The sequence below is a fragment of the Orbicella franksi genome, chromosome 7, assembly GCF_964199315.1.
Source record: "Orbicella franksi chromosome 7, jaOrbFran1.1, whole genome shotgun sequence".
Classification (NCBI taxonomy): Eukaryota; Metazoa; Cnidaria; class Anthozoa; order Scleractinia; family Merulinidae; genus Orbicella; species Orbicella franksi.
Genome location: NC_138151.1, coordinates 24,221,452 through 24,247,490, shown reverse-complemented (window position 1 = coordinate 24,247,490; position 26,039 = coordinate 24,221,452). Strand labels below are relative to the sequence as shown.

The 26,039-nt window shown below is 41.2% G+C and overlaps 1 protein-coding gene across 2 annotated transcripts; it reads right to left on the bottom strand.

The window, feature by feature from the left end:
* LOC145492492 (uncharacterized) lies at positions 1-21,900 on the bottom strand. Of its 2 annotated transcripts, none has more exons than XM_081471949.1 (2): positions 21,738-21,900; positions 1-498 (listed from the first exon to the last, which is right to left on the bottom strand). In XM_081471949.1, the coding sequence occupies exons 1-2, from the start codon at positions 21,802-21,804 to the stop codon at positions 80-82; spliced, it is 486 nt and encodes a 161-aa protein (XP_081328075.1). In that variant the 5' UTR covers positions 21,805-21,900; the 3' UTR covers positions 1-79. The 2 variants fall into 2 exon arrangements, with proteins under 2 accessions (XP_081328075.1, XP_081328074.1); XM_081471948.1 differs by lacking the exon at positions 21,738-21,900 and adding an exon at positions 19,573-19,693.
* Positions 21,901-26,039: the final 4,139 nt, after the last annotated feature.

The window sequence follows — 26,039 nt, the reverse complement described above, 5'->3', positions numbered from 1 at the left end:
TATTTCTGACACTCATTTCCAAATACACATGATATTGTTTAACACTGTTTGAAACCTACACTGAAAAGTAAATTCTTCTTCATAGGTTAATACAATGTACATTACAATGCTTACCTGTTACAATGACGCGAATTCTGTAACTCCATTGGTTTAAATTCGTTGTAAGTTCGCATTGGTAAACCGCTTCTTCTGTTTGAGTGACTTTGTTTATTATCAAGGTGGCCTGTTCACTTCTGCTGATGTCAAAACGTGTTTTGTAGTCATTTCTGTCAAATATTACAGTATTACCACCAGACATCGTTCCAATACTATTGACGCTGCCATCATTCAGTCTTATAGAAAATGTAGTTGATATCAGTAAACCAGATGACAGAGAATAACTCCACTTCAGAGGCACCTGGGAACTTCCTCTCAACACTGACATGTTAACTGTTCTGCTGACACTTGACGTCGTCTGAGTCCACTGAGGAGGAGGTGCTGTCCATGTTACTGAAGTCGCTAAAAAATAAGATATTACTTAGAAATTTATTTCGTCTACTCAATCTTCAAAACGACATCTTAAAAGCTAAGCTCACAAATGGCACTCTCAATCAGTGATTATTCTCCGGAATAACAGTCAGAACGAATCATATGCATCACTTCACCTCAGAACATTGGTATGAGCATCTTTGCAAATTCTTTGGCCAACATTAAAATGCCATGACTCGCTTAGTTTACTGAACGATCGAATAATTTCCGAAAGAAAACAACATGACATGATCTGGGGTAAGCTCGACAGAGGACTTGAAATGAGGAATTTGTTTGGATTGAACTGCAACAAACAATACTTTAGATAAGTTTATTCTAACTCGAGTACCGCAGTTTAATTTTATTGCAAAGATAAGAACAAGAGTTTAGTAAAAGTTAAAAGAAAAATCACGAAAGGCGGGAAATGTCATCATCGATTCGAAAAAACGTAAATGTAGTTTCTTTTCTCATGAATTGTAACGAGTGAAGTGCGAGTGATCTATTTGCCATTGATATAAATCTACTAGCGTTCTATAACAAATACCGTTCTCTTATTGGCGACGCTACTCACTCTTTATTCTGTTGTAGATAGTGAGTAGTCTGGAGTTGTGCGGTTGTTTAAAAAAAGTAGCGGCCGACTTGTAGATTTATATGTACTAAAACAATTAGATTATTGGCTCTCGATTGCCATACGTGATAATTGACTCGGGATGCGCCCTGGTCAACTATCGGCGTAGTGTGGACGGAAAACGTATGATGCGTTTTTAGAGTGAAGCCTTCGTTTTCAATTCCTCCAGCGTAGTGGGCGTGTGAACGGAAAATATATGATGCATTTTCAGAGTGAAAAGTGATGCACTAGGCTTCAAGCAACAACTTTGAGCAAAAGGTTTCGCTCTGGCTTCGGGTTACATTAGTTCAAAACGTACCAGCGATCTAATCGCGTGAATACTGCCGTATCCCCAAGATCTTATATAAAACATTCATGCACCAAAGCAATACCATTCCCAACAATTATACGCTCAATAAGGTTAAAGTTCATGTGGACCACAATAATACAAAAGTAGGATTTTTGGTGTTTTAGAAGTTCTTTTGCCTAGAAATTTGTACAAATTGTGCACTAAATAATGTGCTATCAGCAAACTTTAGATCATACACCTAGATAAATAACAATTGCTATGCGCATTAAATAGAATGGATGTATTTATCGCTGAACGAACTGAAATAATTCAGCGAAAGAAAACTCATATGACTTTTCACAACTTTGTAGGCTGAGACTACAATCAACAAGTGCATATTACAAATTAACTAGCTTTGTTGGGAACGCCATTCGTCTGCTGAATTTTTCCAGGCTTTAACCTGGCTGTACTCACTATGCAGCTGAAGTTATTCAAGCTACTCTCAACCCTCTTTCATTTATTCCTAACACGGCTGCAATCGTGTATTCAGTTAAATAGGGTACGCTTATCATTGTAATACGATTTTACATCTCTGCGATTTGCATCGAAGATTTACGTCGAAGTTGAAGAAAGAGAAATAACCGCGCCAAGTCCAAGTTCTCTTAGTGTCCTTATTTCCAGTTGTAGCAGATCTGACGGCGGGTCCTTTGGAACTCGTGACAAGTTCCTCTCCCGAAACAAGCGAGTTTCTCCGAGCTAATTCCTGAGTCGAGTTAATTTCACAGAGTCAAGTACACAAGTTTCCAGCCAGTTAGGTCAGTTTTCCCTCATTTAGAGTTCAGAGCGGAAAAACGTGCTCGATCGTTTCAGTTCATTGTAGGTTGTTACGTTAAAATAAGCGTTGGTTTTCGCGTAATAAGTCGAGGTATCTCTGTGGAAGTAAAGAACTCAGGATAACGTTTTCACATGGTCCTTCGAAGCCGGATGAAAAGCGAAACTTCGTAAAAGGGAGCCATCGAGCGAAGCACAATGCTAGGAACTCGGTGTGTCATCACATTCTGACATTTTTGTTGTGAGAACACAGCTGGAGAAAAAATACCGGATTTTTATAAAGTTAATCTTTGCAAAGAGTCGTCGTGATTTCGCTGAACCTTGTAAAGTAAAAGGGAGTTTTCAGTGGACATAAGGAACATGTACGACGCGTGATAAACGAAGCATACGGGTTGGCGGGAAATTAGAATAATCAAAACCCGAACGCCAAAGTCGAATCAAACATCACAAATCTACTTTCGAGAAGAAGATGGAAGTAATCACTTCAATAATAAAACTATTTTAATTCAAATCAAACAAAACATTCAAAAAGAGATTGCAGAGTCTTCTTAATTTATGGATGCTTAATTTATGGATACTTGACCACCCGGAACAAGCTGTAATACCGTCTATACAAAGAGCCCCTTCTCAAAAGTCGACATATCGGCACATGGAGTCAGCAATTCATAGGTGAGCACCCAAATTGGAACTACTATCATTCGATGGTAAATTCAAGGAATGGTCGATGTTTTGGGACAGTCTCGATTCAATAATTCATTCAGATCAATCGCTCACTCCCGTCCGCAAGTTCTCCTATCTGCCAGCGTCACTCCAGGGCTCTGCTGCAGCCACGATCAATGGATTGAACTTGGCTACTGCAAATGACAATGCAGCTGTGACACTGCAACTGCAACTGCAACTGCAACTGCTGTTGTTAAAGGAAAGGTATGGAGATACACATAAAATTATTAATGCTCATATGGATGTGCTGGGTAATCTCCCCACTGTTATCAATGGTTGTGATTTGCAGGCAACGAGGCGTCTTTACACGAAGTACAAGCAAATGTACGAGAATTGAGTGAGTGCATTAGGCCATAAAGCAGACGAATACGGAGGACTCTTTCTTCTCTTGATGTTGCACAAAATACCAGAGGATATCAAATTAAGGTCAGATTAAGCATCTGTAATAAAATCTCCAAGGAAATAAAATGGAACCCCGAGGCAGTGTTGAAAGAGCTTAAAGAAGAATTACTGCAGGAAACAGGATGCGTTGTGATTATTCAGCAGTCTTACAGATCAAAACCTGCCACCTATGAGGAGTGGAAGGGCAAGGGACACTCCAGTACTTCAGCACTCATGGCTGGATCAGAGGGAAATTTGAAACCTACATGTGTCATGACTTTGGTCAGTATCACCCATCCTAGTGTAAAATCTGCAATTCAGCCTGGCACTGAAACGTGGAAGCACGAAAGTGTAGTCGGTGACAAGAGGGAAACATCATCTGTTAATATGAATGATAGCATTCTTCTGCAGACGACGAAAGCGACCTTATACAATCTGCCAATCTTATGCCATCACAAAATGACCGCGAGAATCCTTCTTGATGGAGGAGGCCTAGATCACTCGTCTGTTTTACATTCTGAATCAGTGACATTCGAGCCATTTGGTTCAAACACTGGAAATTACAAACACTGCTAAGTAGGTAGTCTATTTATTGGCTCAGAGGATACTGAGGACACAGTACCTTCTGCTATCTGCAGTGTACCTGTTACTAGTTCTTCGCTTCAGGGTCTGCGTTCTTAACAAGCCGTGAGAACTTTTCCCCATCCTGCTGGTTTGGCTAGAGCTGATGATTGTGAAGGAGAAACACAACTTGACATACTGGTTGGTGCAGACCAATACTGGGATCTTGTCTTGTTACTCACACCAAGCTGGGTTGGGTCTTTTCTGGTCAAGTGCCTTCCTCAAGCACCACCATTAATCTGACAAGTACATATCTACTGAAATGCCAAGTCAGAAATCACCCTGATCTATACCTGCTGGAGAGTAAGCTTAAAAGGTTCTGGAGGCTGGAAAGCCTCGGGATAGTTATAGTGAAAGGAGTTTCTTATGATCACCTCTCAAAACGGATACGAAATGATAGCAAGAGGTACGATGTAAACCTTCTCTGGAACGAGTCACTCTTTATGCTACAGTGTAGGTGTAGGTGGTCTAGGAGAAGTGGCATGACCCCTTTAGCAAAGTTTCTATAAAGAGAGATGGGGTAGGACGAAGTACTAGTTCACATTTCAACAACTAATTCAGACAATGAGAAGACTGCTAACGGAGCTTCCAAGACGTTAGTGGCTTTGTTCAATTCACCTGAAGTAAGAACACACCTTGCTGACGAAGGAGTGAAATGGACATTCAATCGTGAATGGGCCCCACGGGGGGTGACTACTTTGAACGATTAGTGCCGAGCGTGAAAAGAAGATTCTTAAGAATGTTGTAACTACATAGATTAAACGAACCACTGTAGTTATAACTGGTACACTTTACTGACCTCAAACGGAAGCCGTAAAACTAAAATAAATGTAAAAATTACACTAATGACTCAACGCGAATGTTTGTCGAACAACGCTACATAACATGCATGAAAACAATATTGGAAATAAAGTTTAAAAAACCAGAAACTTATTAAACTTAGGACAAAAATATACACTTTGTCACCTTGTCCAGCCTTAGGACCGCGAAAGGGACAAAAAAGGCACGCTAAACGAGCGTAAATCGGCTAAAACTTGGGTAAGCCTTACGAGCACGCTAGTCAAAAACACACTGGTCACGTGATCAGTAATGGCGCGAAACATAACCGCGCGCGGACTGGGCTGGCAACAGTCACATGGCTCCCAACAGTGGAAATCCACTGTCCTTATAATGTCAAATGTTCTGACAGCCTAAAAAAAATCCCTAAGATAAAACGGCAACAACAACAAAAATTAATAAGTTCTGAGTTTCTAAAAGACAGTTCAATGTCCACAATAAACAATCTTGCTGTTCCGGTCAGCAGCGTTCCTTAGGTCAGTACTGCTCCTTCAGTCAATGCTTGTCTTGGATTGGCTCCTCGTCGGGGAATTCCTGGTCTCCTTCTTGAATGAGAACTAGTTTGTGGACAGGTCGTTCAAGGTACTGCAGCTCATTAGTTCTCCGTCCTTGCTTGTCAAGAGTACGAGTTCCCATAGCAAGTTTCACCTTCCTTACAAGGCCATCGTGGCTCGAGAATGCTTCTTCAACTCTTGCTAGCCTCCACGCATTTCTAGGGACGTTTTCATCTTTTACCATGACGACATCATTCACTGCCATACTGCGTTGGGGTTTGATCCACCTCTTGCGAAGTTGAAGTGTGTGAAGGAACTCCTTCCTCCACCTATCCCAAAATACGTTCGCTAGGTGCTGAACTCTTCTCCATCTTCTGCGAAGGTAGAGATCTTCTCTTACAAAGACGCCTGGAGGTGGCATTAGCACTTTGCTCTTCATGGTCAACAAGTGATTTGGCGTCAGCGGTTCTGGTGAATCTGGGGAAGACATGTCATTCAAAGCCAGTGGTCTGGAATTCAGAACTGCTTGGACTTCCTTCAACAGGGTACGGAAGCTTTCATCGTCCAGCTGATGGCTGGCTTCTTCTAACAGAGAGGCGAGAACGCTTCTCACTATCTTAATTTGTCTTTCCCAAGAACCTCCCATGTGACTAGCTGATGGGGGATTCATTTTGAACGAAACCCATTCGCAGTTCTCTTTCAGCAAGGTGTTACGTTTTACTTTGTCTTCATCCATCTCACTCAGAGCCTCTTGCAATTCTCTTTGGGCTCCGACAAAATTCGTTCCACGATCTGACCTCAGCTGGCGTATTGGACCACGCTCTGCTTGAAAACGCCTCAACGCGTTGATAAAGGAGTCGGTTTCTAGTGTATTCGCGGTCTCGATATGGATGGCACGGGGCGCCATACATGTGAACAATACACCGTATCTCTTGATCTCCTTACGGCCTTCCCTTAGTAGAAACGGGCCAAAATAGTCGACCGCACTGTACATGAACGTGTGAGGCAGGTTCTACGCGATCTTCTGGGAGGTCCGCTAACTTTTGCTGCACAAGCGGTGCACGCGGCTTCCTACAGACGACACACTTTGAAACAAGATTCACCACCACTGATGTTCCACCAATTATCCAGTAACCACGTCGTCTGACTTCGTTGTGAGTCATTCCGCTACCTTGATGCTTGATTGCTTGGTGACAACATTGCAGAATAAGATTTGTGATGTGCGACCGTCTTGGTAGGATGACTGGATGCTTGGAAACTGCGGGCATATTGGCTGTACGTATTCGGCCACCAACACGCAGGATATCATTTGCATCCAAGTATTGGTCTAAGCGATAAAGACTGCTACACTTCTTAAGGTTAAGATTGAGCTGCTTGGCTCTCTTTCTATCAGTAAATTCGCCGTTCGTTTGAAGCGTGGACAGAGCCTTGATTTCTTCTTTGAAATGCTCATGTTGAAGACAGTGAGTTATTACCATCTCAGCGTGACCAATTTCTTCCATGTCTACGGGATGATAACGTGAGGCTCTCTCCTCCACTGACGTACTGCCTTGAGCTTCTGTAGGTTTCTGGAATCTTCTTTCCTTTAATAGGCGTTTAAACCGCAAGCAAACTGCCACTGCTCTTCTCACTTTAAACCAGTTGGAAAACCGATCCAACCTGGTAGTCTCAAGGTGATCAGGAGAGCTCTCTTTGCTCTGTGTTGCAAGGGTGCACACATTGACTTCTGGATCATTCGGATCCAAGGGTTCTGGAGTGTTCTCTACTTCTGCTTGATAAGCACCAGGGTTCCATAGGAAGTGAGGGCCTCTGAACCATCGGTAATTATCATCTAAGAGCTGCTTGGCTGTCAGACCTCGGGAAGCAGCATCTGCTGGGTTGGAGCGTGTGTCGATATACTGCCACTGCTGAGCTTGGGTGTGTTCATGGATCTGTTGTACACGATTAGCTACGAAAACATGATAGCGTCTGGTTACGTTGTTAATGTACCCCATCACCACCTTACTATCTGCCCAAAAGAATTCAGTAACATCTTGGTAATCAAGCTCATGGCCAAGCCACTGACTCACTCTGACTGACACGACGGCGGCTGTCAACTCTAAGCGTGAGATGGTTACCGACTTCAATGGCGTGACGCGGGACTTTCCCATAACCAAGGAACAATGGGCTTGGTCACTTTCGTTCAATAGACGCAGATAGCTGCACTGACCGTAGCCTGCTCGACTCGCATCAGAAAAGTGGTGCAGTTCGACTACCTTAGGGTCTCCAGATTCTTCAGGTTTGTAGCATCTTGGTATCTTGAGACCTTTTGGGAGTCGCAACTCATTTCGCCATTGTTCCCACCTTGGTCTCAGCTGATCACTGATCGGGTCGTCCCAGTCAGCATTTTCCCGACACAGGTCTTGTAATATCTGTTTGCCAAGAAGGATCAAGGGGGCTACAAGCCCAAGGGGATCATAGACTGAACTTACTGTAGATAAGATGCCTCTTCTTGTAAGTGGAAGGTCTTGGATAACTATGTGGAATTGGAAGCTGTCAGTCTGTGCACACCACGTTATGCCGAGTGTTCGCTCAATTGGCAGTGGATCTCTCGTCAGGTCTACCTCCGTAAGTCCTTTTGCGCGATCTACAGGTGGAACGGCTCGGATAACTTCTTTCTTGTTGCTGCTAAACTTATGCAACCTAAGGTCTGCTTTTGCACACATGGCTTGACAGTTCTTAATGAGGTTGACGGCTGTGTCAACACATTTCACAGACTTCAGTCCATCATCAACGTAGAAGTCTCTTCTCATGAAGTCTGCAGCTTCTGAACCGAACTCCTCCTCTCCATCATCGGCAGCTCTTTTGAAGGCAAAATTTGCACATCCTGGCGACGAAGCTGCACCGCACAAGTGTACCTTCATGCGATACTCTTCTGCATCGTTCCTTAAATCACCGTGACTCCACCAAAAGAATCTGAGGAGGTCTCGGTCTGCCTCGTTGCCGAAGAACTGGTGGAACATTCCTTGTACATCACATGTCAGGGCCACAGCCTCCTGACGGAACCGGCAGAGGACGCCCATTAGATTATTTGTCAAATCGGGCCCTTGGAGCAAGTTCTTACTCAGGGATGTTCCTTTGTATTGTGCACTGCAGTTAAAGACTACTCTTATCTGGCCAGGCTTTCTCGGGTGGTAGATTCCGTAATGTGGAACATAGTTAATCTTGCCATCCCCAATCTTGATACCAGTTTCGTCTTGAGGGGAAGCTCTTTCTGCGCATCCTTCGCATCTCTTCTGAATCGTGCTTTCAGTTGAGACAGTCTTCCTAATGCTTGTGTTCGATTGTTTGGCAACATAACATCCTGAGAGCGTAAGAGCAATGGCATTTCGTAGTGTCCATCTTCTCTTTGGCAGATTCCTTTATCCAGGATTTCCAGGAACGTACGGTCTTCAACAGACAGGGTAGACGGGTTCTTCTGTTCTGCTCTTTCGTGAAAGTCTCTTTCGAACATCTCCTTCACATGAGCTGGGCAGATGATTTCCCTTACTCGGGACTCCACAGCAAACGTTGCATCTTCATTAATTACAGTCTTGTTGACCCAGCTTTCTGACAGTTCCTCAAAGTCTTCATCTGGGGGACTCTTCCAACAATGCCCCAACCATGATCGATCTTAATGCCGTATGGGTCATTATCTTCTCCGGGAATCACTTCACGCGGTTTGATAGCCTTTGTGCAGTTAGTTCCAATCCACATTCCGATCTGTACATCTTCTCTATATGGCATAAGTTCTTCAGCAATACAGTTTAGATGGTCCCACTGCATGGCGACTTCTGGCTTTGGAATCTGATGAGGCTTGTATGGAATAACTTCTCTTGTGTAGACCCTTGGCAACGGAATCTATATTTGGTGTTTTAGATCTGTAACAAGACCTTGAACCTTCTTGCACTCAACTATTTCATTCTCTTGATGCATTGTTGACAAGCGAAGGTGACTTGTTACACTCTCAACCTCCAAGGTTTGTTCTAGCTTCTCTGTGATGAAGGTAGCATTGGATTGAGAATCGATGAGAGCATAAGTCAGGACATCATTTTGAGGATTTTTGGAACTCGACACCCACAATGGGATGATTAAGCTTTGATCTTGACCCGACTGCTGCCCTTCGACGGAGCAAACGTTTGTACATTTCACTGCTGCGTCTTCACTACCTTGCAGATTCTCTGCATCGACAGCATTTGTAGAGTTCGCTGAGGCGTCGGGTGTAATCTTATCTGCTCCATTTGTAACATTGGTGCTGGTCCTGCTGTCATCATGTAGACAGGTTAGGTGTTTCTGCTTGCATTTAGCGCAACTTGGTACCTTCTCACGCTTCTTCTCCTTAGCCATATGACCATGGGTTAAGCAACGAAGACAAAGTCCCTTTCTGATAATAAACTGGGCTCTCTCGTTGATGGCTTTCTTCACAAACTCTTGACATGTTTCTATTTCATGGGTTGTATTCCCACACCAGAGGCATGCTCTCTTCTTTCCATTCTTTCCACATTCCGTGTGATTGGGAAGTTTTTCCTTTACTCCTGTTGCTAGGGAATGTGCTTCCTGGTTCCTACGACTTCCATTTCTTTTCTTGAAGCCTCTGTTCTTGTCTTCTCTTGCTGAAAAGCTTGTGTCCAAGGTAGTAAGAACAGGCAGGCATTGCACCTCAGAAATCTCAGTGACATATCTAATAAATTCCACGAATGGAGGGAACTTGTTATCTCCATGCTTCGTTTGATAGCCTCTTACTCTGACTCTCCATTTGGGATGGGCCCAGTTTGGCAAGACTCTCAACAACTGCTTGTTGTCGTGTTGCTTATTCAGTGTTTCAGGATCTTCCACTGATTGCATAGCCAGTTCACAAGTCTTCAGGAAGTCCGCAAATTCCCTTAATTCGAATCCGTCTTTAGGAGGTATCTTCGGCCAGCTCTCTAGCTTTTTGCGGAATGCTTCTGCAACCACAGAGAGGTGACCAAGTCGTTTTTCAAGGGTTTTCTTTGCTTTTGAGTAAACGTCAGCTGTTTTGAGAAACTGGTATCCTTCAACAATTTTCTTCGGTGCCCCTGACAAGTACTGTAGAAGATACAGGATTTTTTCATTGGAATCCATGGTCCTCTTCTCAATAAGAGTTTCGAAAGAAACTTTCCATGTGGGCCAATCTAAAGGATTTCCACTGAATATCGTGATGTGGGGAGTTGGCAACCTTGCAGCTTCCATACCTTCGGCTATTGCCTCGGCAATCCCACGTTGCTGTGTTTTCATGAGGGCAGGACCACAAGGAATTGTTGGTTCCCCCAAATGGTATGCAGTAAGGCTGGTCTGAATTGTTGATGTGCAGCGGGGTTGGTGTGACAAGATCTTGCCTGCTAGGTGCGTTGATTTGACCGTGACTGCCTTGTTCTTGAGGAGTTTGGTCCATCTGGGATGACTCTGTTCCTTTAACTCTCTGGGATGAAAAGGTGGGATGTTGAGCTGTGCTGGTTGGGATGAGCGAGTCTGGTAGAGGAATTTGACTGCTCACAGAATTCAGATCTAGCAGTGAGGATATATAATCGCACACAAGTTCTTCTTTCGCAGCCTCGTTCAACTGGAATTCCTGAATCGAAGGTCCTTTAGATCGGGATTCTTTTCTTCTTCTTCTAACCTGGCGACAGCATTAGCTTCTGCTTTGGCACTTTCGTAGCTCTTCAACCGCTGAAGTTCTTCAATCTCGTGTTTCTTCCTTTCCATTTCCGTCTTCTTCTCGGCTTCTATTTTTGCGTATTTCATTTCCACTTCCTTTTTGGCCAGTTCCGTTAGAGCCTTCATTTTTAAAAGGGAGATTTGTGATGACGTTGATCCCTTTGAGGCGCGAGTATCAGCCGTCTTTTTAGAGTAGGACGATCTTTTACTGTTACGAGAGCGTAGCTCTTCCTTTTCCAACTGAAAGATCCTTTCACCGATTCTCATTCTCAGCTCCACTACTTTTTTGGTCAAATAAGTTGCTGCTTCGATCACATCACGAGACTCTTTCTCCAATAGTAATGATACATATTCTGACTGTACTTTATCCAAGTCTTGTCTATATTCTTCTATATCTGATCTCTTCTTTCGGAGAACGTGAGGGTCAGAAATGTCAATCCATTCCATATCAAGTTCATGTAATTTGTCTTTTAGTTTCCTGAAGGTCCTTTGAAAATTCTTTTCTCTCAAAGAACGCTGATATTCTAAGCCTTTCTCGGTTAGCGTGCGAGGTCGTTTACTATTCAGATAGGTAGGGTCTTCGACATGGTCCAATATATTTGTTTCTTCTGCTCCTTCGAGCTCATCACCACTTTTCTTCGGCATGAACGATGCTGAAGTTGGGTTCTTTTCAATATCTAACCTGGAATCAGGGGTGTCTAACGACGCCATGTGGTCCATTCCGAAATCCTGTTCCGTTAGTCCCCTTCCGTGTCCAAATTTTCCAAATTCGTCGAATTCACGATCCAAGAATTTCACGTCGAAATTTGTGCAGGAAAGTTTTACTGTAACTACATATATTAAACGAACCACTGTAGTTATGGCTGGTAGACTTTCCTGACCTCAAACGGAAGCCGTAAAACTAATGACTCCATGCGAATGTTTGTCGAACAACGCTACATAACATGCATGAAAACAATATTGGAAATAAAGTTCAAAGAACAGAAGCTTATTAAACTTAGGACAAAAATACACACTTTGTTACCTTGTCCAGCCTTAGGACCGCGAAAGGGACAAAAAAGGCACGCTAAACGAGCGTAAATCCACTAAAACTTGGGTAAACCTTACGAGCACGCTAGTCAAAAACACACCGGTCACGTGACCCTAAATGGCGCGAAACATAACCGCGCGCGGACTGGACTGGCAACAGTCACAAATGCAGTGGTTGTAATAGAGGCAAGACCCAATTACTGACATTTGTGTTCAATGAAGACATTGAAGAACCCTTGACTCCTTTCCACGTAGTGCGGGGAAGACGTATAGCCTTGCTTGAGAGACTGAAGGAACATCTCTGGACGCGGTGGAGGAAATAATAGAGAGATTAAGCACGAGGTTTACGACAAACGGCAAACGGCTAAAATGAAACTTTTGCCGTCTCTCTCCAGCTGCCTGTACAGTAGAGTGAAAATATTTGTATTTGCTGTGAATAGTAGGAGACATTTTTCTATTTTTTGTGTGATTTATTTACGGATCAGAAGAAAAGAATAAAAAATCAGAGGTCAACGTTGCCGTTTGCTGTGTGCCGTAAACTTCATGCTTAAACTCTCTAATATCTTCTTGAATTACGAAATTCCTACCGACTTGAAATGAAAGAACACCAGGTTATACTAGTGATATGGGTGACATTGTTATTGTTCACGAGGATGGTCTACAAAGAGGACTCTAGAAGCTTTTACGAGAAGAAAGAATCATTACATGCAAGAAGAGGTTATCTGCGAAACAGTGGTGTAGTCAACCACACCCAAGAAGGGGAAATCGATAATGTTTAAACTTCCACTGCAAGAGCTGTGTCCATTGGAACTCGGTACCCATTCTCAAGGGAATTCGATGGCAGACAACTTAGAAGTGCCTTCCAAAATGGTCAGACAGGAAACAGCACGTAAAGCAGAAGGGAGAGGAGAGCATTGATCAAAAATCAACCGTGCTAGGAACGCTGAACGTGTACCTTTTGAAGTTTACATTTGAAGTTTATTAGTTTCTCGCCTTGAGAGAAGTGAACACTAAGAATGTCTAAGATTAGATAACGTTTGCCTTAACTGTCAAAGAACATTTGTGTCAAGAGCGGTGATCACGCCACTTACACATCAGGTTAATTCGACAATTTATGAAAAACTGGTCAACAAGGGACAAGGGGGGGGGGGGGGGGGGAGAGAGCGAAGTGTCAGAGATTTCCCATAGGGCCTTTCGGTGATAGGCCTCTCACGGAGAGAAAGATGTGCACGATCGTTTTGTTTGCTTGTGGCTGTTGCGTTAAAATGAACTTTGGTTCTCTCTGTATCAGAAAAGAACTCAGGATAAAGTTAACGGGAGTTCATTATGAACAAAGAAAGGGTTTGCTTTCTGCTATGTATAAGAGAGTTGCCAACACAGAAATTCAAAAAGAAAACAAATTATAGAAATTGTGAGTTCCGCCATTGCGAGAAAAAAAAAAAAGGTATTTTTCCGTGGGATGCTTGTGGCAGGCCACGGTTAGGTTTGCCGGGGTTCCATTTTCATCGTCGACGCAAATCGACAAGTTTGCTTGACCATGAAATGCAGGATAACCCGAAAACACTGACCCCCGGTCCGCGGACTACCTATGGACCGGTCCACGGACTACCCCTACGGACCCCGTCTACGGACCACCCCCACCGCCCAAAATAGAATAAAAATTAAGAAATAAATATTTCAGTTATGGATTGTCTAAAAGATCGTATCGGCGAAAGTTCGAACGCTTCATTTTGCAAATGTAACATTCTTGGATTCAGGCTCGGGCGCAAGTTATATCATTACACATTGCCATTTCGTTTGCTGTGACCATACTGGATGTGAAAGACCGTGAAAGTCTCCAGGAAGCCTCCGGCAAGCCTCGAAATTTGTGCTCTTTCCCTTCCACCATTTTGTTCAGCCCATTTTCACGTGGATTCGTGAGCTCTTTCCAAGCTTCATAATTTGCTCAACGCAATGACAGATACAAACAAGCTTGAACGACTTAAAAACACATCCTCCATGGCCAGATTGCTCCAGGGATGAAAGGTAACAATTTTCCTTCGTTTTGCCATCGGCATCTCCTTGTGCTGAAAAAAGCTTTTAAGCTTTTTTTTTTTTTTTTGAGGGGGAGGGGTGGGGTGTGTTAATTACATTTGCACAGCGTAATACTCGAAATTTCGCCGACACGAGTAATCTATTAGACAACCCACGAGTATAGAACGCCAGAACTGTCTTATGATACTTTTTTTTATTATATTGGGTGGTTATGTCATTATATTGAGTAGTTATGTTATTATATTCGGTGATTAACTCATTATACTCGGTGCTGATTCCATTATACTCGGTGCTTATGTCTTTATATGCGGTGCTGTCTTCATTATATTCGGTGCTTATTCCATTATATTCGGTGCTTCCCTCGTTATATTCGGTGCTTTCTTCGTTATATTCGGTGCTTTTTTCCTTATATTCGGTGCTGTCTTTATTATATTCGGTGCTTACTTCATTATATTCGGTGCTTACTTCATTATATTCGGTGCTTACTTCATTATATTCGGTGCTTACTTCATTATATTCGGTGCTTACTTCATTATATTCGGTGCTTACTTCATTATATTCGGTGCTTACTTCATTATATTCGGTGCTTTCTTCGATATGATCGTCACCAGTCTTCGCAAGGGGTCGTACAATTTGGAGGTAGTCTAGGGAAAGCCGGGAAAAACGGGTGTCACGAAAACTCAGACCCCGAAACAGACCCCGAAAACTCAGACCCCTCGAAATTAAAAACTCAATTGTTATCACCCGAATTGCTCTATGGCCACAATGGGGCGAGATGTTTATCTTCTCCGGTTTATGTTGTCGCGTCGATCGAACGGTGAAACACAAATATTTAACTTCTCAGGTTTATCGCTGTCGCGTTGGTCAAACAGTGAAGAACTAACAAGGTTTAGAACAGCAGCCGACACTGCTTTTCAAAACAGACCTTTTTTATGCAATCGTATGCAGCAAAAAAATGTGTTGTTCTCTGAAACATACTCGTTTGATCGCAATCTGCTTTTTGACTTTATGTGCGTTGCGTGACTGTCGGCACGTAAAAAGTCAACACGTAAAAAGCACGTGAAGATCGAACCGATTGAACCGCCATGTCTGGTCTCGAAATGTGAGTGAACGAAAATTGAAATGAAGAATACAAAAGCAAAAACCGACACAACGTAGAGTGATTTTTTGAAGGTGTACTATATTTCGGCTGCCCAAACCAGCCTTCTTCAGGTACAATGGAAGATTTTACATTGGTACGTGTTTTTATGTAGCCGATATTTACGTAATACCGGACTACGCAAAAGTAATTGATCGTGTAAATTGAAGATACGCATACGGTAAAATAAAATAACATGATAAAAGAACATAATAAAAGAAAACAAATGGAAACAATTAATATGTTTCTTCGCGGATGTTCAGACCATTAGGATCAATTGTTCTGCCTTTTTGAATTAAAAAAGCTTTCCTGGCCGTACGGATAGAGTCTCGGTTAGAAACGATTTTTTCGATGGGGATTAATTGCATGTCGTTAGCAGTGTGGTTAGGAGAGGACAGGAAATGTTCGGCGGCTGTAGTAGGTTTAGATTTGTTGTTAGGGTTATCTATGGTACGGCGGTGTTCATCAAATCGGTCTTTTAATCGTCGTTTCGTCTCTCCTATGTATTGTAAATTACAGCGGTTACATTGAATCATGTAGATGAGGTTTTTAGTGTCACAGGTCAGGTTGGATTTTATGGCGCGCGTTTCCCCGGTAGAAAAGAAGGTATATGTAGTAAGTCCGTGAGAAATGTAGGGACAAGTAGCACAGTTTTTGCCACAACGGAAAGAACCAGAAGTTGTGTCGGTTTTTGCTTTTGTATTCTTCATTTTATATGTAAAGCCGATTAGATCACTATTGATCCAACGTATACCAGCAGGATCATCGTTCCGGCTGCTTGCTTAAACATTTTATAGAAAATTGAAAACTGACGCGAAGGCCCCGCCACGAGGCAGATTTAATAATTAACTAATCCAAGCGGTATATATATATGAAAAAAAAAAGAAAAAAAAGAAATAGAAGTGTTTGGTTTGAAACTTACTGTTTCCTGTAAGAAATATTCACTATTCCCGTTATAAGTTGGAACGCAAACATGGCTATCTCTATGTACTCTTTTTTTCTTTTTTTTTTTTTTTTCTAAATTTTGTTAATTTCTGCGGGTTACGTGCCGACAGTCACGTAACGCACATAAAGTCAAAAGCAGATTGCGATCAAACGAGTATGTTTCAGAGAACAACACATTTTTTTGCTGCATACGATTGCATAAAAAAGGTCTGTTTTGAAAAGCAGTGTCGGCTGCTGTTCTAAACCTTGTTAGTTCTTCACTGTTTGACCAACGCGACAGCGATAAACCTGAGAAGTTAAATATTTGTGTTTCACCGTTCGATCGACGCGACAACATAAACCGGAGAAGATAAACATCTCGCCCCATTGTGGCCATAGAGCAATTCAGGTGATAACATTGAGTTTTTAATTTCGAGGGGTCTGAGTTTTCGGGGTCTGTTTCGGGGTCTGAGTTTTCGTGACACCCGTTTTTCCCGGCTTTCCCTAGACTACCTCCAAATTGTACGACCCCTTACGAAGACTGGTGATGATCATATCGAAGAAAGCACCGAATATAATGAAGTAAGCACCGAATATAATGAAGTAAGCACCGAATATAATGAAGTAAGCACCGAATATAATGAAGTAAGCACCGAATATAATGAAGTAAGCACCGAATATAATGAAGTAAGCACCGAATATAATGAAGTAAGCACCGAATATAATGAAGTAAGCACCGAATAAAATAAAGACAGCACCGAATATAATGAAAAAAGCACCGAATATAACGAGGGAAGCACCGAATATAATGGAATAAGCACCGAATATAATGAAGACAGCACCGCATATAAAGACATAAGCACCGAGTATAATGGAATCAGCACCGAGTATAATGAGTTAATCACCGATATATAATAACATAACTACTCAATATAATGACATAACCACCCAATATAATAAAAAAAAAGTATCATAAGACAGTTCTGGCGTTCCATACATGAGTGAAGGATTCATTTCTTATTTTTATTCTATTTTGGGGGGTGATCCGTAGAGGGGGTCCGTAGGGCTAGTCCGTGGTAGTCCGCGGACCCGGTCCGTAGTGGGGGTCTGCTTACCGGGGGTCAGTATTTTCGGGGTTACCCTGAAATGCACGTCACAGCTGGAAGGTTAAACTTGGAAGCACATGCAAGATGACATGACTTTCACAGGAGTAAAAGTACTGTAATTTTCGAAAGATTCTGCGATTCTGGCAAGGAGTAGCTTGTGTAGACAGTGTAGTGCTCGTAGTAACGTGTACGTGTTCTGGAAATAAACAGAAGGTAAGACATTTTAGGTGTTTCGACTTTGTGTAGTGAATTATACTTTGAAAATTGCTTAGAGTTCGCGGATCATCCGTTCTGTGTTACGCATCGAATCAACGAGTTCACTATTCACTCGGCCTGCCAAACGAACCAACGAGTTCAGCAACCGAACCTGCGTGTTCATCGGGCCTACGTGCCTAACGCTTAGTCTAAACAAGAGGTTTGAAGCAACTTTGACACACGACATTCATTAAATCACTGTATTCCAAAATCAAGGAACCCATCACGGAAAACATCGAGACCAACCAATTCAAAAATTGGCTCAAATTGAAATATTTGTTACTTTGCACTTGAAGATATTTAAGCCTCGAGAGTTTTACTCTATCGAAACTTTTACAGTTCAATCCATGAGTCGACAATCGTGCTACGTGTATGTTTAAGGTTTTGTGTATTCTTGCTGACATTGAGCTACCTGTTTACCAGAACGCACATGTAAATAGTGTTTGCGAGAAGGTTTATTCCAGTCGACGTTTATTTTATTTTCAGTGTTCCATTGTTAAAATTTATAAATACAAAGGGAAATATTTGTTAAGAAGAATTCCTTATGCTATTCATGGAAGCTTTAATTCTTTCGTTATCTCGAGTAAACAAGCACACATTATTGATGGTAATATAACAGTTGCGTTACGTTGCGTTACGTTTTTCTCCCACACAAGTGATGACAATCAATACTTTGTTAATGTTTTGATAGTTACCCTACTTCAGTCCCTCTTTCACACAAAAGAGCTTGTAATTATATAACAGACAATCAGTACTTTAGCTTGTTAATGTTTTAGTAGATTCGTTACTAAAGACTAAAATATTGTGACTAAAATATTGGATTAACGTAACGTTTTGAAAAACGTTGCGTTACCATTCATGTCTCAAATTTTCTGGCAGTTCTCAACGTAAGTGATATGGTCGCATTAGGAAAAAAAAAAAGCAAATTCCATTTTCGACGTTGCAATATATTACTTCAGCCAGTTTTGATGCCATTTCTAAACACCATGCACACTCTCGTTCCATCTTGTAGATCACTCGGAAAGAAGAAATAGGAGTCGGGGAACGAGACTCCGCTCGTACAGTAATTCTCCGCCTACCCTATTTTCCACTACAAACACAGTGACGGTTTCTTCAACACTTCCTACAGTGATTTCTATGGTTGATCTAACTGACTAATCGTGGCACTTTACTGTAACTTCACAATTCATTCAAATGCTATGCTCACTAGCCAAAGCATCCCGCCAGATCGCCTTTAGGCGTCTTGTTCTTTTATAATTAGTGTAACTAGGCTTAGGAACGAATTAATGAACAAACAGGTTAAAAGAACGAGGAAACGAAAAAGAAAACGCACGAATAATTACAAAACTAGCAAACCTATAAACTCCCATTTTTGTGTGTGTGTGTGTGTGTGTGTGTTCTGAGAACTTCGTAGCATCCTTGCCATCCTCACCATCAAACTAATCACCTTAATTTACTCCCTGTTACTAGAAAGGGTTTTAAGTGTTGTAAGAACAACTGAAAGAGCACGTTTCCCGAACAGGATGTTCAGAGAAATATAACCGATAAAATAGTACTTAATTTAAGCATAGCGTGACATATATATCGTGAGCAATAGACAACCGCTCGTGCATAACGCTTCAGCACGAACGCCTCCTTTGAGTGCAAATGAAAATACAGTCAAACTAGATTACAAATGAACACAGGGTCTTATTACCACTTAGTGCAACTACTTGAATAATACTGATCTACCAACCGAAATCGTAAAATGTCGATAAAAGTAATGTAAAGTATATGCACAACCGGGAAGCGTGGATGCTGCAAGACACGCGTCTGCGCTGGGGCTTTGATGATGAATTATTAAGAAAGCTTAGTAACAGCTCTAATGATAAAACTTCGACGGTCTTGATCTTAATTTAAAGTCTAGGGTTGTTGAAAGCTGCGAGCTATGAAAGCAAAATCTGGCAGTATGTACTTGACAGGTTATATTTCTATTACCGCCAACATGTTTATTAGGTAGAAAGCTTAATATTCCTTAAGTTTTGAGAAATCTGTTTCCAGAAATCTATAGACTGTGTCTTAAGATTTACAATCTAAACCAACAGAGGTAGCTACACCCTTCTTACCTGTAAGAGGAAGAAAAATAAGAGCAACTGCTGCGAACCAAACATTATTTGTAGTGACTTCCGCCATGGTTCATTCGCCCGATAATTTATTTTCAAATCGATGAGCTGGAAACTTCAGTCAATCTCTGTCAGTAATATTGTAACAATAAAGCAGAGAATTATGGGTATCAGGAATACGTTCTCAGCCTCCCACCAGGTGAGTTGTTCGTCCCCTATGATTGAACAGATACTCCAAACTGGAAATGGACCTTTTGGAAAGGTTTACTTTCTTATTTAAATGTAAAATTCAGTCTTATCGTTTGGAAACACACTTAATAGTGTGTATAGTTATTGTCACAGTGGAGGATCTATGCATTTTGCTGGTTTAGGAGCCTCACGCACAAAACCGCTTTGTTGTTCTTGGGAAAGAAGTGAGTTTCTAAACACGAAACTCGATCGTTTACCTTCCAGCAGTTTTGGTTCTATATTTGTCGTTCGCAGGTGAACGATGGCTTTCAATCCATGACTGCTTTTTCACAACGAAGACAGCTTTTCAAGTTAACCAAGTATTTTTCAAGCTTTTTTAAAAGAGCTAAAATTTGAATATTATCTAAAGCGAGCTTACTGCTTTTCAGTAAATTTGGTGGTCTTAAATTATCAGCTTTGAAAGTGGAAAATTAGCTCAGTGACCTTGGAACCAATTTAATATATTTCTGCTCGGTTCAAACGTCGAACTTTTCATGAGCCGAACCTAACAGCCCCAATTAAGTACATGCCGAGATCGACATTTGAATCAATTAAGTTCGACAGATGTTATTAGGGTCGACCCAAGAATTAAGTTCCACGTGGCCAGTCGGTCAGTTCGACTACAGAGCGACTCCGATTTAAACCTCAATCTAGTACCTTCAATGCCAGCAAACTCTTTTCTCGTTTGGGTTTCTCATCTGTTTTTACACACAGGATTGGGAACGCTTTTGACGTTTTTGATATTTTTTTCGAATTTGATATGGATGACGATGTTTAAACTGTTCAACTAACACAATACACTACATGTATGCTTTTCTCAGTGAAATTGCTTTTCTTTAACAAAAAAACTTAAAACCACGATTGCTTAAAATACAATGAAACGCACTTTTTAGAACCCCAATTTCAAAATTTTCCCGAGGAGGCTCCCGGACCCCCCAATAAAAGGTAGCGGTCGGTCCCCCCTCCTCCCCGTTGCTCCGATAAAACCACTCCACGTCTTTTTATCGGCATTGTCCGCCGACTACTAGTACTTAAAGTTATTCTCCCTCTACTTCAAATTTTCAGGAGAACCCCGCAGGATCAGACGTAAGTCACACTTGTATATATTTGCTCTTTCGTCTTACCCTGATTTCGTTCTTTTGCTTTTAATTCTTAGCTGTAAAATTATATTGATTACGCAATCACAATTGCCTTGCAGCCGAGTTCATCGCATGTGTGCGAGACTTTGACAAGTTTACCCCAATAAACGTTGAAAATCAGTTTGCCTAAACGTTCTTGCACTGTGGTTGACGCTCAGCGATCCCAGCACTCAACTCCCCGTGTCCGCTGCACTGGGTACGCGACAGAAATAAAACCGATAAAATCACATTCAATTAAACATAGCGTGACAAACATGCATCATGACAATTTACATTCCTGAAGAACTCAAACTTAGACAATTAATATTCCTCATGCATAACGTATCAGAGCGAGCGCCATCAGTAAGAGGAAATTAAAAAAAAAACAGTCAAAAAATAACAAGATACAAATGGATACAGGCGCTAAGCCCTATCAACGCACACTGTGTGATAATATTTAAGTCCGATTCACCAACCCAACTCGGGAAACGTCGGTAAAATGTGAAATATTCACAACTTGGAATGCGTGCGGGTCAAGTCACGCGTCCGTGCTGATTCCTTGATGATGAATCATACAAGAACAGTATTAACTTTAATGATTTAATTCTTAATTCTCTAAGTCTTGGACAGTTGAAAGCTGTAACATATGAAAACATAATCTGGCTGAATGTACCCTTGTATTGCGAGTTAACTAAGACAGGTTTCAATTCAAATTACCCCCAGCATGTTATGGTAGAACGCCGTATTTAAGGAATCGTTTAACTAGACTGTGTCTAAAGATTTACAATCCAAACTCAACAGAGGTAGCTACACAATTCTTACCTGTAAGAGGAAGAAAAATAAGTGCGACTGCCACGAACCAGATATTATTTGCACTAACTTCCGCCATGCTTCTTACGTGCGATAAGCTATTTACAAAATGAGCGAGAAGCTGTCGAGCCGAAAGTCATTGTAACAATAAACCAGAGAATTATCGGTATCAGGAATAAGTTCCCAGCCTCCTCCCAGGTGAGGTGTCCATCCTATATTGATTACGTAGATACCTCAAATCATGAAGTTACCCTCTAGGAATGATTCATTTTCATATTTAAATGTAAAACAAAGCCTTATCGTTTGAAAACACAATTCATACCGCATATCACAGAGAAAATTTGAATGCCATTTAAGAGATTGCTGCTTTTCAGTAAATGTTGGTCTTGTCTACTTTAAAAGCATAGAATTAGCGGAATGAAATCTCAAAAATTTGAAGTAACCAGCCTTAGAAGCAAGTTAATGTGTTTGGCTGAAATTTCCTCATCCAAGATGCTTTTATTGTAATAACCAAGGTTTTGTCTAAGAAAAATTACAAGGAGCCCGAAGGCTCCTAACCATAAAATCCTACCTGAATTTAAGGGATTTTTAGGAAGTTTAAAGAGGGATTAAAAGGAAAAAAGTTTTGGAACACCACCACACAGTTGAACGCTCCCCCCCCCCCCCCCCCCCCCAAACGGCACCCCAGGTTGGTGGACAACAGTTTGGTGTACGTCTACCAATTTTTCACTTCAAATTCTAATTTTAAAACAACATCAAATCTTCAAAATTTCCTACTTCCATAAATTTACTAATCCTTTGACAAAAACTACTTATCCCCAAAGAAATCGAAAAATCACCAAAAACATTTACGAAGCAGCCCAAAACGTAGATATGTGGGATGAGCAAAGAAATTTTTGACTGCTTGAAAGTTGAACGAGATATTTGTGTTAAAACCATACCCATACATCCAAAATGCGGCCTTTATGTTAACTCCCGCCTTAGGCTAACATGAAAAAGTAATTTATTTTCCAGTGGCCCAAAGACAAAAGTTTGTCGCCTGTGGCACCCGGGCTTCTCTTGGTTTTGTTGAATTCGCCATCAGTATAGTACCTCAAAACAGCCACACATGACAGTGTCATGTTTAATTAAACCCGATATGATTACCTAATCCAAATCCACAATTAGCCAGTTTAAAGCCGTGTATTCTGTCCTGATATTTTATAGTAGCAAATTCGCCGGTTTGATGTTGCCGGATTTGGGGCCAAACTCGGGTGCGGAAAATATATCTAATCGTACCTTTTTGGGTACCCTTCGGTGCCATATCAGGCTCGTTTGGTGTCATCAAGGGTATTTTAGCTCCACTACGTCGAGTCATCGACGTCCCCAGTCGCCAAAACAAAAAAAATCCAACAAGAAAAGAGGCAATTTCCAACATTGACAAAGACGATCCACGTGAGTTTGTGTTCTGATTTTGCTTTTTTAAAACAGTCTCTTTGTCTCAAATTGTAGATGAAAGCGTGAGAAAGGAGTGAGAAAATATCGTACCTGTATATTTGGTTATCTGTCGTCATTCATCCGACTCGTGTGAACATTTTTAATCTTCTCAAAGTATAGATTATGACCTGCCCAAACCTCCTGCAAATTTTAAGTCAGCGGTCGACAGAGATTCAAGGTCTGATTCCAACGGCGCCATACTGAATCCACCAGCACCTACAGGCCGGAAAAAGAACTACTAAGTTTACAAACTGAATTAAAGTTTAGGCTTATCAAGGACTTTTCCGTCCTCAAAGCCTTAAGACCGTTACCAGTCGGTATTTGTACTTTATACAGGTATCTTAATATTCACTTGTACGAATCTCTCAAACAGCAGGTTGTCCGGTGGTATATTCCCTCCAAACAGGCGCTCTAAACTTACAACAAGGAGACTATTCGTGAAAATTTAGCATAATTTTTTTACGCAGTATCTAATAGAGTGGTGTTGAAGGCGTGAATATTAGCGTACTCAAACAATAAGGACCCAAATAAATAGCAAGCATTAAAGTACATAAATTTTTTTTTACATCTTTAACGTGGGAAATGTTATCACTTCGGTATAACAATACAGCTACTCCTTTTTTGCGCTATGCATAATGCAATAAGTGCCTAACATGTTACACTTCCACCATTTGTTTCTTGATACCTTATCTCTCATTGAATTTATTTTTCTTGTTTATTCTCCAGCCATATTTCAATGTTCACGGTTAGCTCGTGAGGCCTGCATTGCATGACTCAGGTGATGCTCGGAGACCAGAATCATCACGAACGACGCAAAACATGCTCAGCCGAGACCCAAGTATACCTTTAAGCCACGGGCAGCCGCGAGGGTCTGAATCCGAAGATAGAGATGAACAAGACAACGATTATATCACACATGCGTGGTGTAAGGAAAAAGATGACCTCAATGTGGAAAAAGGAAATAGATACCCGTGTATTGTCCACGAGGTTTATTTCCTTCTCAGGACTAAAGAACTAAAAAAGTACGAAATGCCTCCTTGTGACTTTTTCTTCAGGCCAGCGTGGACACATTCAACGATAGAAACGCCATATAGCACCACAACCACGTGTTCCAACATGAATGAACAACGGCGAAGTTCCTATAGAAATTAAATTCTAACAGAAGCCATAATCGGGGACGGAGACCGTAAGTCTTGAGATCCGCGCACACCTATGATATGGGACAATTTTTTTATTTTTAGATCAAATTGCGCTATCCTGACGTCATATACTCAACTTTATCATGAAATATATACACATTAAGTTAAAAAAGCTAGACAATAGTAACAGGGCGAACCCGAAGATAGCCTAAGCTAATCTAGGCGGGCCACATCTATATCTATATTAGACCATTAATACATAAATAAGATTGTTATATCCGCGCGTATCTACGCACATGTCGGGGGCTCTCGCGTGGATGTTGTCACGTTGAGTGATCAAATGGTGAGAGTTGCGAGATTCTCTTGCAGACTTTTCCCAGCGATGGCAGGGAATAAGAAGCAGGGCTCTTATATGTAGTTTTATGCCCTGAGCTAATGGAAAAGGTGAGTTTTTCGGGGTCGTAAATAAGACTTCAATTTCGAGCTGTAAATTGAATAATATCTGCTCGTGCTAGTTGTACGCGTAAAGTTTTACGTCTGTTCTGTAAAGGAAAGTTATGTATGAAAACTCTTTAGTCTGGTATCGAGTTAATTTGTGAGTTTCCCAAACAATGCTTAATCATAACTAAGCTCTGTTTTTGATAGTTTCTTATTGTTTCTGTTTGTTTGGCGAGTTTGCATAAGTTTTTGAAAGGAAAGTCTGACGCGTACATTAAGTAGCTCATTTTCATAGTGCAGCGCGTGAACTTTCAAATCCGGTTTTTTCAATTGTCAACAAATCTTAACAAAGATTTCTTTCGTTGCCTTTTGTGCCGAGATGCTGCAAAAATTTTCACCAACGCCAAAACGCTACTAACATCATGTGTTTCTTTAGCATAGTGAAATTTACACCGCGAAAATAAAACAGACAAGGAGTTTTGATAACAGTCAACAAACAAAATCGAAATCGTTGTTCGAGTTGATTAAAGAAAGCGTCATCGTAATTTTGCCGATATTTATGCTGTATTCACATATTTTCAGCTAAGCTTTTATTATGTTCTCAAACATTTATCAACCTTAAAAAATTTAAAAACTAGAGATATTAAATGAGTTCAATGCACGTTTTCACACGAAAGTGGGGAAGTCCAATTTGTCATGCTTTACTGATTGTACAAAACACGCATGTCTTACTGACTGTACAAAACACGCATCGGCAGGCGCTCTTATTCATCGACAACAGACAATTTATTGGATTTTTACACAAACAAACTGAGCAGCATATACAGACATAAACGTAATTGTCACTTATTGGGCCTTGATAAAACATCAAGCGTTGCTTACAATTCAGGCGAAACTCAAATTTGCAAGTGTTATTATTATTTATTTTTTTTTTTGACTTTTCGAGACTCTAGCGAAATCCTCACAAGCGTGTGGCAAGAGGAGGGAAACTTTGAAGTCCTGAAACGCTGCCATATCCAAATATATCCAACTAGTTTTCTGCTGTGTTTTGGAAAAGCTGTTAATCTTCAACCGCATGCGAAACTTAGAGTGGAGTAATGTGGAGCTCTTGTAAAAGAAGCATCGGCTCACAACTTGGTCATACAGTGATATAAAGCAGCACACAACTAAATTCAACACTGTCTTACTTCACTCAAACTGGAGCAACTTACGACGAAAATTCCAAAGTAAAATCCCAACAGACATGAACGTATTGAGTGTT

What these genes read in the sequence shown, in the direction of transcription:
- LOC145492492 (XM_081471949.1), bottom strand. Translation starts at nt 21,804, where the DNA reads ATGGCGGAAGTTAGTGCAAATAATATCTGGTTCGTGGCAGTCGCACTT. An exon ending in TATTTTTCTTCCTCTTACAG is followed by an intron (nt 499 to 21,737) that starts GTAAGAATTGTG and finishes CTTATTTTTTAG; the next exon opens with CGACTTCAGTAACATGGACA.